General features: G+C 44.9%; 1 protein-coding gene across 1 annotated transcript; it reads left to right on the forward strand.

Moving 5' to 3' along the window:
• Window positions 1–49: 49 nt before the first annotated feature.
• VPS11 (VPS11 core subunit of CORVET and HOPS complexes) lies at window positions 50–16,226 on the forward strand. The gene is made up of 16 exons (XM_067566735.1): window positions 50–316; window positions 1,236–1,384; window positions 1,585–1,720; window positions 3,341–3,504; window positions 3,633–3,880; window positions 4,773–4,974; window positions 6,976–7,127; window positions 8,931–9,117; window positions 9,588–9,731; window positions 10,186–10,374; window positions 12,017–12,178; window positions 12,691–12,830; window positions 13,178–13,380; window positions 13,950–14,121; window positions 14,394–14,616; window positions 15,270–16,226. Exons 1-16 carry the CDS (start codon window positions 169–171, stop codon window positions 15,432–15,434), a joined length of 2,784 nt encoding a protein of 927 aa, XP_067422836.1. The 5' UTR covers window positions 50–168; the 3' UTR covers window positions 15,435–16,226.
• The last annotated feature ends 1,785 nt before the right edge of the window (window positions 16,227–18,011 follow it).

An 18,011-nucleotide genomic window follows, 5' to 3' on the forward strand; every position in this document is an offset into this window, starting at 1 on the left:
GCAGCCACTTTGCGGTCGGCCGGCGCGCGTGCGCCGAAGGCATCCCACGTGACAGGACGCGTGAACGTGCCCAATCACGTGCTCAGGGAGAGGCGGGCCTTGGCGGCCTGGTCACCTGACCCATCTCTCGCCCTCCCCCGGCGGGCCGGGTCGGCTCTGCCTGCCAAGATGGCGGCTTACCTGCAGTGGCGCCGCTTCGTGTTCTTTGACAGGGAGACGGTGAAGGCGCCGGCCGGGCCTGAGGGGGCGACGCCCTTCGCCCTGCCCCCGGGCATCACCGTCTGCGACTCGGGCCGAGGCAGCCTGGTGTTCGGGGATATCCTTGCCCTGGCGCGGCCTCCCCGCCTGGGCTGGCTGTTAGCGGGGCAGGTGCCCCCTTCTTCCAGGGGTGGAGCGCGGGAAGGAGGCTGCGCTGCCCCTGCCCCCGCCCCGGGCCGGCCGTGCGGCGGGGTGAGATTAGGAGTGTCCGGTCCCCTGGGGGCCGGAGGGAAATGCCCAGATTGTGCCGCCTGCTGCTGCCAACCAAAGGGGCAGGCCAGGGAGCTTCACTGTCCAGGGGCGGCAGCGTAGCGGGACGGTCGCTCGCTCTGTCTGCCTGCCTGCCTGCCTGTCTGTCTGTCTGGGTCACAACAGAACACTGGCCATCACCATCAGCACCAAATGGTCCCCGCAGCACACGGGTCAAGGGCTGGACGAGCTGTGCAGCCGAACTCCATTTACTGCTGGAGGAAGGCCCGTCTGAATGGGCTGAGACACAGCGAGGGTTTGGGATGGGAGAAACTTGCTCTCCCAGCACCTGTGCTTTGCCTGGTTTGTGGAGAAATAGAATGGGCAGGTCTGTAAGGTAACCAAACGTAATGTGCGAGGTCTGTAACGTAACCAAACTAGAATGTTCCTTCCTTATGGACCCAGAGTTCTGGGATATGTTAAACATTCACTGCAACCACCAGGAGTGGTTTTGATGCCCTGTTTGGTGTGTGCAGAACTGCTGCTATGTTTCCATTGCCCTTTGGCATATGGAAAACATCTGCTCCTTCCAGCTCCTGGTCACCTGCTGTTAAATGTTCAGTAAATACTTTGTTGCCCTGCGATCACTGATCAGGCAGTGTCTGAAACTACAGATAGTCTAAGCAAAGTCTAAACCAGCTGTCAGTAGTGAGGGTAGTTTAAGAAGGGTCTGCTTGTAATGTATCTGCTGTCATTTTTATTCTGTGAGTACCTTGACTATGATCTACATATGGAAGGTCAGATCTGGTTCTTGCCACGCTCCCTCCAGCTCAGCAGTTTCCAGGCTTACAAACTGAGGGTGACTCACCTGTACCAGCTGAAGCAGCATAGCATCTTGGCTTCTGTTGGTGAGGATGAAGAAGGTATTAACCCCCTGGTGAGTCAGATGACAAAGAGGATGTGAGCCCATCCTGTGTGCATTTCTGAGGAAGAACAATGTATTGGCATTAGTGTGGGAATGTCTTTGTTCTAAAAGCAGTGTGCTAAATTCTAGCCCTTGACTTCAAAGGGACCAGGTTATGGCTCCAATACACCTTAAGACCATGTCTATTCACATTCTGGCTCTGTTGTTTGCAGGTAAAAGTCTGGAACTTAGAGAAACGAGATGGTGGGAATCCTCTTTGCACAAGGATTTTCCCAGCAATACCGGGTAACAAACCCACGGTTGTGTCATGCCTAACTGTCCACGAGAATCTTAACTTCATGGCTATTGGTAAGTGAAAAGCAAATGCATCCTGAAGGTGCCAAACAAACTCTGAAGTTACTATGATGAAATGAAAATGGGTTGGTCAAACCGAAGGCAATATAGAGTGTTCTGGCATTCTCATCCTAAGGAGAATATAGCTTGCGCTGCTTGAGAACACCAGTAGTTACTTACTTAAGTTCAGCAAATCTTGATTACTACCATAGTTTACTTGTCAAGCTTTAATGTGTTATTGATGTTTAAAAGAGAAGTATGTACTCTCTTTAGCTGTCTTACAACTTTTTCTTTAACGGGGGTTAAAAATTATGAGTAAAGAGGACACTCAGGTAATTTTGGCCCCAAATTTTAGGTTTGGTTCATCAGAAGCAGGAAGCTTGTCAAACGGGCAGCAGAGCCACGAGAGAACACAGATGTTAAAGGAGTGCCCAAGACAGACAAAGCTACTGCAGAGAAGCAAGATTAATTCTTTGCACTGCTCTCTGCTGCAGAGGACCGTGGGGGGGATACCTACATCAGAGCTATGCTCTTATTTTAGGGCAACAAATCTGCAATACTGCCCCACATTGATGTGTCAATAGAAAAGGTTTTAAAGCAGACTGGTGAATTAAACAGTGATAAGCCACCAGGACTGGATGGGATTCACCCAGAAGTTCTGAAAGAACTCAAATATGAAATTGCAGAATTACTAACTGGGGTTCTTCCTGTAATGTAACCTCTCTCTGAAAACAGCCTTTGTACCTGAAGGCCGGAGGGCAGCTAATCCCAGAATCATAGAAATGTAAAGTAATACCAGGTTTTAAAAAGAGCTCCCGAGGTGATCCTGGCAATTACAGGCCAAAGAGCCTAACTTCAGTACCAGCAAATTGGTTGAAACTACAGCAAAGAACAGAATTATCAGACACATAGTAGAACGTGATTTGTAGGGGGAAGAGTCAACACAGCTTTTGTAAAGGGAAGACATGCCTCACCAATTTATTAGAATTCTCTGAGGGTGTCAACAAACGTGTAGTGGATGAATCAGTGGATACATTGTACTTGGACTTTCTGGAAGTCTTTGACAAGGTCCATCATCAAAGGCTCTTATGCAAACCAAATAGTCACAGGATAAGAGGGACATTCCTCTCGTGGATCAGTGACTTGTTCAGAGACATGTTCTAAAAATGTGACTTTTGACCAGCTGGTTTCCATCTATTTTACAGCATTGATTTTTATAGTGCTTATTATGTACCTCTGGAATGCTAAGTCACTTAAAACAACAGTTACACAAAACTGGTTCCAGTGAGTTAGGCATCTGTTCTAGCCAAGCAAAACAAAAAGGAAGAATGGGTGGAGATAATCCATGAAGAAAGTGTGTGTGTGGGGAAAAACAGAGATTAAGCTTTCCCAAACAGGAAGGCCTTGCACTGGGCCACGAGATGGCTGTGAAGTGATCCTAGTAGGCCTTACTCAGCAAAGAAGTTTGATACATGGGTCCATGGAGGGAGAAGACCGTGGGACCATCCCAGTATGCATATCTGGCTGGGGAGTAACCATGACAATCCAGCTAAGTACAGATGTCTTAGACTTGATACTAGTAAATGTTTGGGAAGTGCCATAGGCATTAACCGTTTAGTCTTTTTCCTTCAACAGGTTTTGCAGATGGAAGTGTTGTGCTTACAAAAGGGGACATCACACGAGACAGACATAGTAAGACCCAGATCTTGCATGAGGGCAATTACCCAGTCACTGGCCTTGCCTTCCGCCAGTCTGGCAAAATCACCCACCTTTTTGTTGTCACCACGGAGAACATTCAGGTAAGATATTGGCTTGACAAAATTGTAATGGAGGCTGGCCTCTGACCTGCTGATTGTAATAGCTCCTTGTTGTTTATCATCACTCTGTGGTTCAATGTAATGTCTAAAATGTCCTATTTCCTCCATAGTCCTATATGCTGTCAGTGAAGGATTATCCTCGTCTGGAGTTGGACACACATGGTTGCGGTTTGCGCTGCTCCACACTCAGTGACCCCTCCCAGGACCTCCAGTTCATCGTTGCAGGAAACGAATGTGTGTATCTGTACCAGCCAGATGAGCGTGGGCCCTGCTTTGCCTTTGAGGGGCAGAAGTTGATCGTTCATTGGTATCGGGGATACCTCATCATTGTTTCCAAAGACCAGAAGAGCTCTCCAAAGTAAGACTCCTAGAAGTAGATGAGTCCATTTTATTGTATTCACCGTGTGGGTTTTTTTGGTTCTTTGCAGCTCTCCTGGTGCTTTGTTGTGCAAGGCTATTGTGATACAGAGCCGAAGTGCTCCCAGCTGGCAAAGAGTTCACCGTTGTGTAACAGCAACTTCTAACAGGCCTCCTGCTTTCATAGCATTCATCCATAAAGAATCTCATATGAGGTTTTTAAATGGTATTGATTATCACTGTAAACTGTATGTACAGCTGCTATGTTAAGAGTTAGCTATATATGTATATATATATATATATATATATATATATATATATATATATATATATATATCCTGGAAATATATTCTTCTGGTTATCACCGTGATACAAACCCCAGCAGACCTGAAATATTAGTTTCCTGCCAGACCAAAGATATTTATCCATCTATCTGTTGAGATGTAAATTGAGTATTGTCTCCTTCACACTCTCCAATCTGAGGTAAATGCAGGGGAAGGATAATGAGGTTTAACAGGATGAGAAGAATAGCCGGGGGGAAAAAGCCTTATTTAGGATGCAGCTGTTTACTGACTTCACTGTTCGTGTGATTGGTTTTAGTGCCCTGGCAGACGCAGCTGTGAATTCAGCTGAATCTACAGAATTCAGTCATTACTTCTGGGATACCAACATGCACCAGCATCCAGATCCAGGGTGATCTGTCACCACCTTTTTATAACTTGTATGAATTCTCCCATCTAGCGCATGGACCGACAACATACCACTTACTCACATGGTTGTTCAGAGCTTTGTATTCCAGCTCTAAACATGTCAAGGAGATGCTGTTGAGAATGAGACTTAGAAATAGAGGAGAACATGAGTTAAACTCTTCCTCTTTTTCTTCTGGTATCCAGATCAGAGTTTGCTGGCAGCGACCCACAGAACTCTGACAAGCAAATTTTGAATGTCTATGACCTGTGTAACAAGTTCATCGCCTACAACTCGGTCTTCGATGATGTGGTAGATGTCTTAGCAGAGTGGGGGTCTCTCTACGTGCTGACTAGAGATGGGAAGATCCATGCGCTTCAGGAGAAGGATACGCAGACCAAACTCGAGGCAAGCCTTCATTGTCTGTGTTTTATGGCTCTAAGTTTGTAAAAGCTCCACAGATTAGGGGTTGAGGAGCCAGCACGTTGAACAAGAGATATGTTGGCAGTGTTGTTGTTGCTATGTTGGTTCCAGGATATTAGTGATACAAGGTGGGTGAAGTCGTATCTTTTATTGGACTAATACAAGATATGCTTTCACCAACCTTGTCTGTAAAAGAATTATGTAACAGTTGTGCTAATGGCTTCTCTGCACAATGGAGGTGTTGCAGATGTGGTATCTTATCCAAGCCTAGACAGGGCTTTGGACAGCATTGAATGGAAGCATGTGCCTTACGGGCACTTAGAACGTTTACCAGGTGAGGGATGTAGCATGTGAAATACGTCACTACAGCAAAGCTGCCAAACACCTTGTTCCCTTTGATAGATTTATATTCAGATTTGGCAGAATCTGTTGTGGCTATGAAGGAAACTTCTCAAATGTGGACCAAGAGGAATGCATCAATTTATAATCTTCATGACTCCACAGACAATCTGAGACACAATAGCTTTGAGAGGTGTGAATTCTCCCATTAATCTCAATGGAGTATTCATTTTTAAGCCTTCTAATGACACTTAAATGTAAGCATTAATTATTTAATTGATGACCAATTAGTGAGTGGTATGGGGAAGAGGGTAAGTATGAAACCTCTGAAGGTGGGAATTGAGAGTGGCTGCTAGGAAGGAATTGCAGAGGGAAGAGAGGAGAAAATACCTGAAGACAGGGTTGAAGGATAGAAACAGAGCAAGGAGGATGAAGCAGGAAGAGAAAGCAAGGGCAGAAATAATGGGGTATCTGAAGGGGAGCAGATTTCTCAGTTGTGTGATTCTGAATGTGACAATAAGGGACTGAGCAAATGATAACCGACAGTTCGGTTATGTAAAAGCCAGATTCTACTACCGATCTTTGCGTAAACCTGCCACTGATCTCAGTGGAAGTTCTGTGCATCGACTGCAGTGTGTAGTCGTGAACACATACCTCAGCCCGTGGACTGTCATTAAAAATTCATTTCAGCCCTTGCCACAGAATGAACTTGACATCTTCTTCCAGAGATTTAACCTAGCTAGTTTGTGAGGCTTACGGGGCTGAGGAGAGGGCCATATGTAATGTAGGGAAAGGAGGCACAGAGACAGAGATGGTTAATGTGGTGAAACATAAGAGGGACTATACTGGGTCAGACCAATGGTCCATCAGGCCCAATATCCTGTGTTTTGACAGTGGCCAGTGCCAGAGGCTTTGTAGGGAACGAACAGAACAGGGCAATCACAGAGTGATTCATCTTCTGTCGTCCAGTCTCAGCTTCTGGCAGTCAGAAGTTTAGGGACACCCAGAGCATGGGGTTGCATCCCTGACCATCTTGGCGGATAGTCATGGATGGACCTTTCCTCCATGAACTTATCTAATTCCTATTTGAACCCGGTTATTGTTTTAGCCTTGACAATATCACCTGAGAAGGAGCTCCACAGGTTAATTTTTTTTTTACGAAGAAGTACTTCTTTTTGTTTGTTTTAAATCTGCTGCCTATGAAAGGGAGCAGACTTGTGATGTGATATGTGGGGAGCCCCAATGAGTCAGGAGTCTGGGCTGTGGGGTGGATACATGTTAGTCAATATTTTGCTTCCTTTCAATAATATGAGTCTGACTTGGCTTTATACATAATCTGATCCTACTGATAAGTCCCCTATCTCCTCATCTCTGCACTGGAATTTCCTCTCTCATTCCTCAAATAGAGTTCATTTTCCTCATCCATGCCACCTTCAAGGCTCTGCCTCTGTCTTCCATCTCTACTGCCTTCACCCCAGTTCCGTGGTAGTAAGAAGCCTCAGTTGCTCTGGTCTGAGGGGGAAATTGAGTTTGTGGGCAGTCTTTGTTCTCTCTGGAATTCAAGGCAGGGAATTGCCTGATCTCTGCACTGAGAAGGAGAGAGAAGCTCTTGCCCTCATATTGCCATTTTCTCTTCACATTCCACAGATGCTGTTCAAAAAGAACCTGTTTGAAATGGCTATTAACCTAGCCAAGAGTCACCACTTGGACAGCGATGGCTTGTCAGAGATTTTCAGGCAATATGGAGATCATCTATACAACAAAGGGAACCATGATGGAGCCATTCAGCAGTATATCCGGTAAGAAGGAGCCATGAAAACCTAGGGGAATGTAATAACAGTATACAGGGGCTGCAGAGGCTAGCTAGCCCCTGGGTAAAAGATACAAGTCAAACCTAATGTAAAGAGTTGTGGTGAGAATAAAGGGTTCTGTCAATCAGCCTTGCAGGGTTCTAAATTAACCGTATCACCTTGGAAAAGGAACCTGAGCATCACTGTACAGCTCAAAGAAGAACTTTTTTTTTTTTAATCACAGCTGTACGTGGGGGGACAAGTTGTTAAGATACGTAAGGAATAGGATGGAGATTAAAACAGAAAATAATATAATATCATTATATAAACTGTGGTTTGCCTCAATTTTGAATACTGTTGGCAGTACTGGTCATCCCATCTCAAAAAGGATATTACAGTATTAGCGGGCGCTTACAAAACGGTAACAGTAATCCAGGGCATAGAAAACCTCTCCTATTAAGAATGAAAAGATTGGGATTGTTACCTTAGAAAGGAGATGAATGAAAGGTGATGCCATAGAAGTATATAAAATAATAAATGCTACAGATAAAGTAATTAAGGAGCTTCTGTCCTTTGTCTCATTACATGAGAACAAAGGAATGTACTATCAGATTCAAAGGTGATAGGTTCAAAACTGATAAAAGGAAATGCATGTTTAGACTGTGGAATTTATTGTCCCAGGATGTCATTGAGGTCAAGAATTTAGCAAGATTCAAAGAGGTTTGGACATTTTATAAGGATAACAAGAATATCCAGAGATATAATATGTTGTTCACAGTGTTGTGGTAGCAGTGTTGGTCCCAGGGTATTAGAGAGACAAGGTGAATGAGGCCATATCTTTTATTGGATTTCTTTCTGTTGGTGAAAGGGACAAGCTTTCAGAGCTCTTCTTTAGGTCTGTGTAGCTTGAAAGCTTGTCTTTTTCACCAACATAAGTTGGTTCCATAAAAGTTATCACCTTGTCTTTCTGTGATACAATAGTTAATGCAGACAAAAAACTGCTTCTGTATTAAACCAATCTCTAATTTTTTGGGATTAGGATGAAGTCTTCGTGGGGGGAAAGAGTATCCCAAAGCTGCCTACTGCGGGGTTTCTTGCACCTTCCTCTGAAGTATTTGGTGCTGGCCATTGTCATAGGCAGGATACTAGCCTAGCTGGATAACAGATCTGATCCAGCTGGCAATTGCTATGTAATACTTGGGGAAAGTTTAAAAAATAAAACTACATTCAATTAAATATTTAAAAAAAAAAAAAAAAAAACATCTCCTACATTTCCTTTTATAACTTGACAAGTGGCCTTTTAAAGTTTCATAAGTGGGGTATTAGCTCTAAGCAAGAACTCCTGTCTCTTATCTATTTTATACAGAACCAATATTTCTGTCTCTGGTTTCTTGGGATTTATGTAGTGTTGACATAATTTTTACTATAAAGTTGTGATTGCAACTGTGCAGGATAATAGTGACTAGGATGGTGAAGTGGGGAGAAGAGCTCAGGAAATCTTGTTTTTTAAACCTTTTTGAGATAGTCTTAACTCAGTTGTGTGTAAAAAAAACCACACTTTCCGCTTAAAATAGGATGTTAAGTCATCATGTGTTTCCACTCTAACCTTAATCCAACGCCTCTGGTGGTGAGTATTAAATTGGCTCCACTACCTGTGAAGATGGTCTTGTGGTCTGACTAGTCATTTCTGAAACACAGCTGGTACCCTTGTGGGTGGGTTCCTGTTAGTGTCCAAAGCTTTCTTGCTGTGTTGTCAATTCCCTTATCTCTGGCTTATTGGAATTATAGACCTCATGTAACTTTTCTCCCAAGAACCATTGGAAAGCTAGAGCCATCTTACGTGATCCGGAAGTTCTTGGATGCTCAGCGTATACACAACTTGACTGCATACCTACAGACACTCCACCTGCAGTCCCTGGCCAACGCAGACCACACCACACTGCTCCTAAACTGCTACACCAAACTCAAAGACAGCTCCAAACTGGAGGAGTTCATCAAGGTAATGAGGGAAGGTAGTTATGCAGAAACATCAGGTTTGTACAGTGATTAGAAAAAGAGTAATAGCAACATGGTAGACTGACTCCAGTGGTAGCTTTGCCCACATAAGGAATTCTAGATTGGTCCTTAGCATCTTCATGCACTTCTGCACATATCTCTAAGTTTCCATTGCAGCATTCATTGGACTTGCCATCTTAAACTTTGAGTGTAGGAGACTGTTTGTGTTCCTAATGTGATTAAACCTTACAAATCTAAAGAGGATAACTAGAACAATGGCCATTTGCACTTGCAATTCTTGTCTTGCATGAGAGGAATTTAATGTTCACTCTTTGGATCCACGTGCACAGAAGTGGGTCTGTCTCTGCCAAAAGCCTAGAGGACTCTTGCTGACAGGCCAGGTATCTGCAAATCCATATCAGGCCCATCTCTCTCCCTCTCTGCCGGTAATGCCCCATCATTTCTTCCTTGCAGACCAGTGAGAGTGAGGTCCACTTTGATGTGGAGACAGCAATCAAGGTGCTCCGTCAAGCAGGTTACTACTCCCATGCTGTGTACCTGGCAGAGAAGCATGCACACCATGAATGGTTCCTGAAAATCCAGCTGGAGGACATCAAGGTGTGAAGATGCCTTTAACCATTTGTTTGACCCCCTATATGGTATGAAAGGCTGTTTGTCAGGGATGCTCCTCCATATAGCCTGGCAGTATAAACTGCTCGGGAACCAGTTGCACTAGCAGCACAAATAATTGCTAGCATTGTGCACTAGTCAGACTTGCCTCTGAGCCATATAAGTCATTACAGAGGACATAGATGTCATCTTGCTTCAGGTGCTGCTACTGGGACAGCTGTTTTCTTCTGGGTCAGTGCCATGTCCCTTTGGCTGCCACCCTCCCACCCCACAGATGGCTGCATTTCAGTGGTGGGCAAATTGATCATTTGGGATACAAATCTTTGTATAAAATACTGAAATGTTTCTCTGCATGTTGGCTATTGTGAAGAGAGGGCTTTGGCTTTTGTATCTGAAGTACAGAAAGTGGCTCCATGTGACTCTCACCATTTCCCATTTCTAGAATTATCAGGAAGCCTTGCACTACATTGGCAAGCTGCCCTTTGACCAGGCAGAGAGTAACATGAAGCGGTATGGCAAAATCCTGATGCACCATGTTCCCAATGAGACCACTGAACTGCTGAAGATCCTTTGCACAGACTACCGGCCATCAGGAGACCGTGAAGGCTCTGGAATGCTGGAGGGGAAAAGGGTAAGATCTGGGTAACTGAACCAGTGTACACTTGAGAGGTTGTGTGAGGAGATGTAGTTCATGTGATGATTTCACAGCTGGTAAATATAACTAGAAAGTTATCTGAAGCATCTGGTATTGGTCACTATCATAAGACAGGACACTGGGCTAGATGGACCATTGGTCTGACCCAGCATGGCCATTCTTATGTTCTTAAGTGTTGGAGCAAAAGGTTGTTTCCCATGGAGATTTGGGGTCACAGGTGCTGAAAAAAACTAGTACTTTGTTCCATTGTTACTGAAGCAGACCAGGAGGGTCACACTGTGGTATTGAGCAGGTCTGAAGACTCATGCATTGCATTAGAAAAATACAGACACCGCTGGACCACAGGTGAGGTGGCATCTTTACTACCTCTATCTGTATAATTGCTTCTCGAGTGGACAAGAAGCTGGAGACCTCAGATCTGGTCCCAGACTGATCTCTCCTCCCCCCGGCGTAAACGAGGCAATGGTGAAGTGACTTGCCAAGGTTGCACAGTCCGTGGCAGAGCTGCGACTAGAACACAGAAGCAGTAGCTCCCAAGGCTCTGCTCTAAGCACTAGGCAACTCTCTTCACTAGTTCCTCCCTCTATCTTCCCAAGCCTCTGCACTAGAACATACGAGCAGAGCCTGGCCTCCCATCACCACCCTTAGAGGAGTTGGAGATGTGGTGGCAGAGACTTAGGAGCAGGGCAATTGGATTGCTTGGGTCTATAGGTCCCACCAGCACCCTCTACTTCCCCACCACTGCACCCGTCAATGGGGCACGAGGCTCCGTGTGGTTTCTGTCCCCTAGAAATGTGGGCATGGCTCACAAGGCCTCTCCTTCTCTGAAGGAAGTGGGGAGAATCAGCAGCAGGGCAAGGGAGCATTCTCCTTCAGAGATCTGGCTCCCTTTCATGTCCTCTGACATCAGCAGAACTGAGCTCTGAAAGCACAAGAGGGTAGGGTGGCGTGGGGGTTGGGTGCTGATAGGGGTGGAAAGGAAAGGGAGGAACGTGAGACAGCAGGCACTGAATAAATAAGCAAAAATAGTGGCTCTAAAACCTAAGCAGATGGGTTAATAATAAAGTGCAACATTTTTGTGTGGTGGGGAGGGAGGGAGAAGGGCCCACTGGGTCAGTAATATGGGAACATGTTGTAAGACAGATGGGACAGGGACTGAGTTTGGGGGGGAGGAGGGGAGTCTTACTTTAAAAAAAAAAAAAAAAAAAATTGTGATTTTGATGCCCTGCTTATGTTTGTCTGTGCATCACTGTTCAGCTTGTCTATTTAGATTATAAGGTCTGTGGGGGCAGAGACAGTATTGTCTTACGTATTTGTACAGTGCTTAGCTCACAATGGCGCCCTGACCCTCATTGGGACCTTTGAGTATATATGTAATACAATGTTTAATAGTAACAGATAACTGGGAAATTCTAAAGGATCATTATTCTGCACTGAGCTGCTCTAATCCCACCAAACTCATGTGAAAGGGAGTTTCCCTGGATCTGAAAGGCAAAAGTTTGAATTTCCAGTGTTTGGATCTGCTGCTTGCTGAGAAAAGTGCAGCTTAGACTGGGTGGAGAGACATGCACTTGAGATTGGACGGCGTGTCTGACTTTCTTTCTGGCTTGTGTTAAAGGCTAATTCCGAGGAGTTCATTCCAGTCTTCGCAAACAACTCCCGGGAGCTGAAGGCTTTTCTGGAACACATGACAGAGGTGCAGTCTGACTCTCCTCAGGGCGTCTATGACACGCTGCTAGAACTTCGACTCCAGAATTGGGCACATGAACAGGATCTGCAGGTCTGAGCTCCCTTCATCCTGTAGCTAGAGCAGGGGCTTTGGTGGGCCCTCCATTTCTGCATGCACCCTTTTTCAACCTGTAAGCTCTGCTCATACATGTTGTTAATACAGGGTGACCCAAGCTTTCCTGGCGGACAGACAAATGGACACACCGGCACAATCCATCTATTAGAATAAAATAGCTATTAGGTTAGGCTGCACTCAGTCCTAAGGGGTCTTATTCATTCTAGGTGCTGGAGAATTGACCCCATGGGAGAGAGTGCCTTATCCCGTTCACCTGCACCTTTCTGTTCTGAACGCTGGCTCCCTGCAGTAACCTTGATCACCAAGTATTTCTTTGCTAATCAAGGCCAAGGAGAATTCCTCCTATTTATTTAATGGGGAAAGGGGAAGAACAGCAAAGAACTCTCCTAGGGGTTGGGAGGAGCTGCAAGATCGGTGTCTGGTCTTTGGGGTGAAATCTACCAACCTCCTTAAGCTTAATGCTCTGCCTGATTTTGTCCCCTTTGCAGATCAAAGAGAAGCTGCACAGTGAAGCAATCACCCTGTTGAAGAGTGGAAGGTTCAAAACTGTCTTCCACAAGGCTTTGGTCCTTTGTCAGATGCACAACTTCAAGGATGGAGTCCTCTACCTCTATGAACAGGGCAAACTGTGAGTGCTACTTCCCCTTCCAGGGACTGAACCTCATTGGTTCAGGCACTGGACCACAACCCTTTACATACTACAAGAGGAAGATAAGGGTGAGAGTCCTCTGGGATTCTCAAAGCAGGGAGCTAGATCAGTTGCCAGGCTGAAAGACTAACCTGTGTCTCTGCTGCTGTTTGTGCAGAGGGAAGGAGGAATGTACTGTGAGAGGGAGGGCCTGGTTGACCTGGCTCTTTGCAGTAGTGCAAGGAGATTGTGTGGCTGGATGACAGGGTCGGGTCCCTGCAGCAGTGAGTAGGGTAAAGGTGGGCTGACCTACTGACCTGCTCTCCCGCTGCCTCCCCTCTTTTCAGATTCCAACAGATTATGCATTATCATATGCAGAATGAGCAGTACAGGAAGGTGATTGAGGTGTGCGAGTTGTATGGAGAGCAAGAGGCCTGTCTCTGGGAACAGGCCCTCAGCTATTTTGCCCGGAAAGAAGAGGACTGCAAGGAATACATCACCGCAGTACTGAAGCATATTGAAAACAAGAACCTCATGCCTCCACTGCTTGGTAATGACAAGACCTGCAGCCAGGGAGTTAGGACTTGAGTGAGCACTCTTTGGACAGAGTTTGGATTAATGCAGCAGTCAATGTAGCTTGAGATGTAGTGAGTCTACTGGCAGCCTGCACTGTGGGGAGGGCAGACACAGTGATCCCTGACTGAGAGAGGGCTTTACAAATTCTAATCAACCCTCACAACTTGCTTGTGACTAAACAATATCCCCTCCCATCTCTGTGCTTTGGTTTCCCCTTTGGTGAAGTGACTTGTCCAAGACACACAGTGAACTGGTAACAAAACTAATAGAATCCAGGTCTCTTGACTCCAGGTTCCCTGCTCTAACCACCTAAACGCCTCCTTGTCACCTCTTTCTGGAATCCCCTAAGCACATTGGTCACTATGACCCACAGTTTCCCTGGCTAGTGCTTTCTGAAGCTTAAATTTGGAGTTTTATTCAAGAGGTTTGTAGTTGTGTAAAACCCTGACCTCTTCAACCTTTGAAGGGCATTTCAGAACGGCGCAGCCCAGCATAGTCGTTCAGCTCATTTGGTTTCTGTATTAATGTTCTGGTTATTCTCAGTTGTGCAGACTCTGGCTCACAACTCCACAGCCACGCTGTCTGTGATTAAGGATTATCTTGTCAACAAGCTGCAGAAGCAGAGCTGCCAGATTGAGCAGGATGAGCAGAGGATTAAGAAATATCGTGAAGAGACCACAAGGATCCGTCAGGAGATTGAAGAGCTCAAAACCAGGTGCAGGAGACAGTCTCACTCTCTCCGTCTATATAAAAATCTAGTGTGAACATACCTATAGGGTGCAGCCCCAAGGTTTCCTCCTGTTCTGTTGCTGGTGGTTGAGTGAGCATGATATGATTTTGGAGACACCGAGGGGAATCCTGCCTTCGGGGGCTGCTCAGGTGCACTGGCTCTGGAGTGTCTTGGATTGGGTAGTCCTATTTCTTCATTTTCTTAAGAAAAATTATATTTTTCTCTCTCCCCACCTCCCTGCCCCCAAATTGTCTCAGTCCCAAGATCTTCCAGAAGACAAAGTGCAGCATCTGTACAAGTGCCCTGGAGCTGCCTTCAGTCCACTTCCTGTGTGGTCATTCCTTCCACCAGCACTGCTTTGAGAGCTACTCAGAGAGCGATTCAGAGTGTCCCACCTGCATGCCAGAGAACCGAAAGGTGACAGATATGATCCGAGCCCAAGAGCAGAAGAGAGATCTGCATGATCAGTTTCAGCATCAGGTAGGGGTATCACCATCATTGCCCTTCTCCCCTTACACCTGCTGGGTTTAAATCTCTGCTGTGAGCAGCATGTGTTAATAAACACAGGAGTTCAGACTCCTGTGATGTTTGTGAAACTGGTTGAGAACAGGAAAGGATGAGGCTACTTTGCAAACAGGTCCTTATTGAACCTGAATTGTGGAGCATTGGGAGCTGTATAACTATTCTGTGAGGTGCCTTCCTTACCAAAGGCGTCTTTTGTGCTTTCCAAATGACGATAGCTAGAGGTAATTTCCCTTCAGCTATCCCTGAAAGGCATCCATCTGCGCAATAGCATTACAATAACGCTGCACAACAGTTTGACCCAAAACCGTAGTGAAATTGAGGGAGGTAGAAAATAGTTGGTCAAGTTGGAATTAAGCTGGGGCAGATTCGAGACTCTAAAGGTAGAGTCTCTCCTGTCAGGCCTTTTCTAAGCAAGGATTTAAAAGTGTTATGTTAGAATGTGTAGCTAATGTATTTCAACAAACACATTTGAAAATTCTAATGCAGACAAGGCAGTGTATGCAAATACTGCAAAATGAAGGGACCCCATATGGCGGAGAGTGCAGCAGATGGTGCAGAAGCGCTTTTGTAGCAACCCTCTATTAATGAAACTTTTTTGTCTTTGATAGCTCAAGTGCTCTAATGATGGCTTCTCTGTTGTTGCTGATTACTTTGGTCGTGGGGTGTTCAACAAGCTCACTCTCATCACGGATCTGCCCTCAGGCAAATCAGCCACAACTATTGATGCTGGCCTGCAGAGGGAACTCCTCATACACACAAAACGCAGCACCTAGAGCCAGGCCTTCCCTGGGACACCTCCCTCATGGATCGCTCCATACTTTACTATACTTATCTTGAGGACTCTGTAAATTAGTTGCTTCTTGATTTATTTTAACCCCTCCAATGAACTGTGAACCAGCCAGGGATGGAAAATGACTGGCGAGGATCTAAAAAGAGGGCAGGAGTTGAAGTGGCTACAAAACTACTGTGGTATTGGAATATATATGATGCAAAGAATTGTGCACTTTCTGGAAAGGCTTGAGTCCAAGTCAGGGTGCAGAGCACCCCTCTGCCAGCCTCGCAATGCCTTAAGCTCTGGGCACACCAACCTGTCTGCAATGCTACAGAGCAATCTTTGGTGTCACAGTAGCACAGTGCAAAGCCTTTCGCAGCAGGTCTCTGCTGGGCAGTAACGATTGTCCTGTGGGCTGGGTTAGCCTGTGTTGCAGCTAATTACACTGTACTAGCTTTACGATCAGAACAGACGGCTATGAAAAAGAATTGGATTCTTTGCCTAATGATGGAATGTTATGCGGTGTGTTTGGTGGTTTTTCTTTTTAATTTAGTTGCTTGTAGACCAGAGATGAAGTCTGGTAATCACTGATGGAAAATCGGAATTTGGGCCTCGATGTTTTTTTTTAGGGGTGGAATTGCTTCATTTGGTTGCTCTGAGACTATCTTATGTGATGGAAAAACGGCCTAAGAGGCATGTAGATAAAAATTCAACTCAAACATGAGTTCAGAATTTCTCCTGGTAGCTGCTCAACCCATGTTTCACCCGTATTAAAAGTGACCTCACTGGTTCAGTTGTGCTGTAACTCCCTTTCTATTTAAAGGTTAGAATTGCTTACTATGAGGAATTTCTTATGTACATACATTGAATTTAGGCACATTTTGTAGCTCAGAGAAATGTGAACATAAGCTTCTTTTTAACGTGAACTGAGTGTGATGATTTAGGGATATCATCTGCCCTAAAGGAGTCACTGTAGCTATAAGTTACCTATCTGAATAGAGAAAGAAATACACCTCTTCATAACACTTTATAGGTAGGGTTTTCTCTTACAGAATTGCAAAATATGTTTTATATACTGCATATTAATCTTCTGTATATATAAACTTCCAGTCCCTCACTCTGCCCCAAAGACAAATCCTGAACCCACTAACTGCACATTAGCAATTTTCAGAAAATCACCCTCTTATTTCTCTAGTACTGTAATGTGTTGCCTGATCTAAGGACTGTGTATTGATTATATTGGTTACTTCAGAAAATCCCAGTTTTCACTCTGTGATTTGACAGGTTCTTGTCCCAAGTTCAGGCTGAGTATTATTAAAAGATCTGTTCAGTTGGGAACCTGATGCATATGGTTACAATGTTCACACGTCAGGAATCTTTCTGAATTTGTAATAATTTCATTAACACATTTAGCAAAGTCGCATACACTCTAACCCAGCAAGGTAGAGATAATACAAAATGTACATCTGAACATCTATATACTCACTATCCCTTGAAGAATAACCTAAAAGGGTTACTTACCTTCCTCATCACCTTCCTCACCATCACCAATAGCCATCATCCTGGCATCTGCAAGGGCTACATTTCTCTCTCCTCCAGCACAGACTGTGATACAATTTTTATAATATGTTATGCTGACAACACTATGCCCTAATGCATATTCAGTAGGATTTTTCCCCCCTTTTCCTTATTGGTATTTCCTCACCCTACTAATGTTGGGATGTCAGTATATTAATGATCTCAGCTTCTTATGATATGTCAATTCACGGCCATGGTGCTCTTGTGCTTGGTCATCTGCAGATGTTCTTATTCTAAAATATCCAAAAGCTGGTATTCGTTCATATTTCCTGTGGTTGCCTAGTATCATCATATACAAACTTACCCTTTAAATATACTATTCCCAGTTCCTTAAAATGCAGGGGTGACTGTTGGGACATTTATATATGCCAAAGTTAATAGGTCTCAAACCTTACGCTAACTGCTGAAGCCCCTATCTTAGAGGAGACAGGAGTGTAGGTCCTTGTGTTACTGCTAAGTAAAATAAAATGTTAAAGCTAACTATGGGCTACAAGTCCCACTCCCCCCCCCTTGAGAGGGTGATTGTTAATGAGCCCTATCACAGAAATTTGGGGCCTTACTTACCCTTTGTTTCAACCCCTGCTTCTTACATAACACAATGGAAAGTGGAATTGCCTCATGCTCAACTAGAATATATGCCTTTGGGCTGTTCTGTACTCAAATGCACTGGTTCTCTGAGAGTCGTGGTGTTTAGGATGCTGACATGGGCTCTTTGTGTTTTAGTGCAACTGAGTGTGCTGGCCCAAATTCATATCTGGTGTAATTGCAGTGAGACCACCACTGCTTCAGTCACTTTGACTTTTCTGTTTCATGTTTTACTCTACATGTGGAAATTGCTATGCTAGCAACTTGACACGATTTCCTGTTGCAGTTTTGTGTGTTTATATATAGCTAATACTGACTTTTCTCTCCAGTAGCCCCAGGGGGGTTGCTTGTGCTGGAGAACTATTGTGGGGCCTCTTAGCCCCCAAGTCACGTTAGGCTCCACACACACTGTGCA

The sequence above is a fragment of the Emydura macquarii genome, unplaced genomic scaffold (assembly GCF_026122565.2).
Source record: "Emydura macquarii macquarii isolate MOO-44397 ecotype Brisbane River unplaced genomic scaffold, CSIRO-AGI_Emac_v2 contig_312, whole genome shotgun sequence".
Classification (NCBI taxonomy): domain Eukaryota; kingdom Metazoa; phylum Chordata; order Testudines; family Chelidae; genus Emydura; species Emydura macquarii.

Bases quoted from the DNA above. Each gene is read 5' to 3' on its own strand.
- VPS11 (XM_067566735.1), top strand. From the start codon at position 169: ATGGCGGCTTACCTGCAGTGGCGCCGCTTCGTGTTCTTTGACAGGGAG. The intron at 9,118-9,587 runs GTAATGAGGGAA...TCTTCCTTGCAG, and splicing joins AACTGGAGGAGTTCATCAAG to ACCAGTGAGAGTGAGGTCCA. The intron at 9,732-10,185 runs GTGTGAAGATGC...TCCCATTTCTAG, and splicing joins TCCAGCTGGAGGACATCAAG to AATTATCAGGAAGCCTTGCA.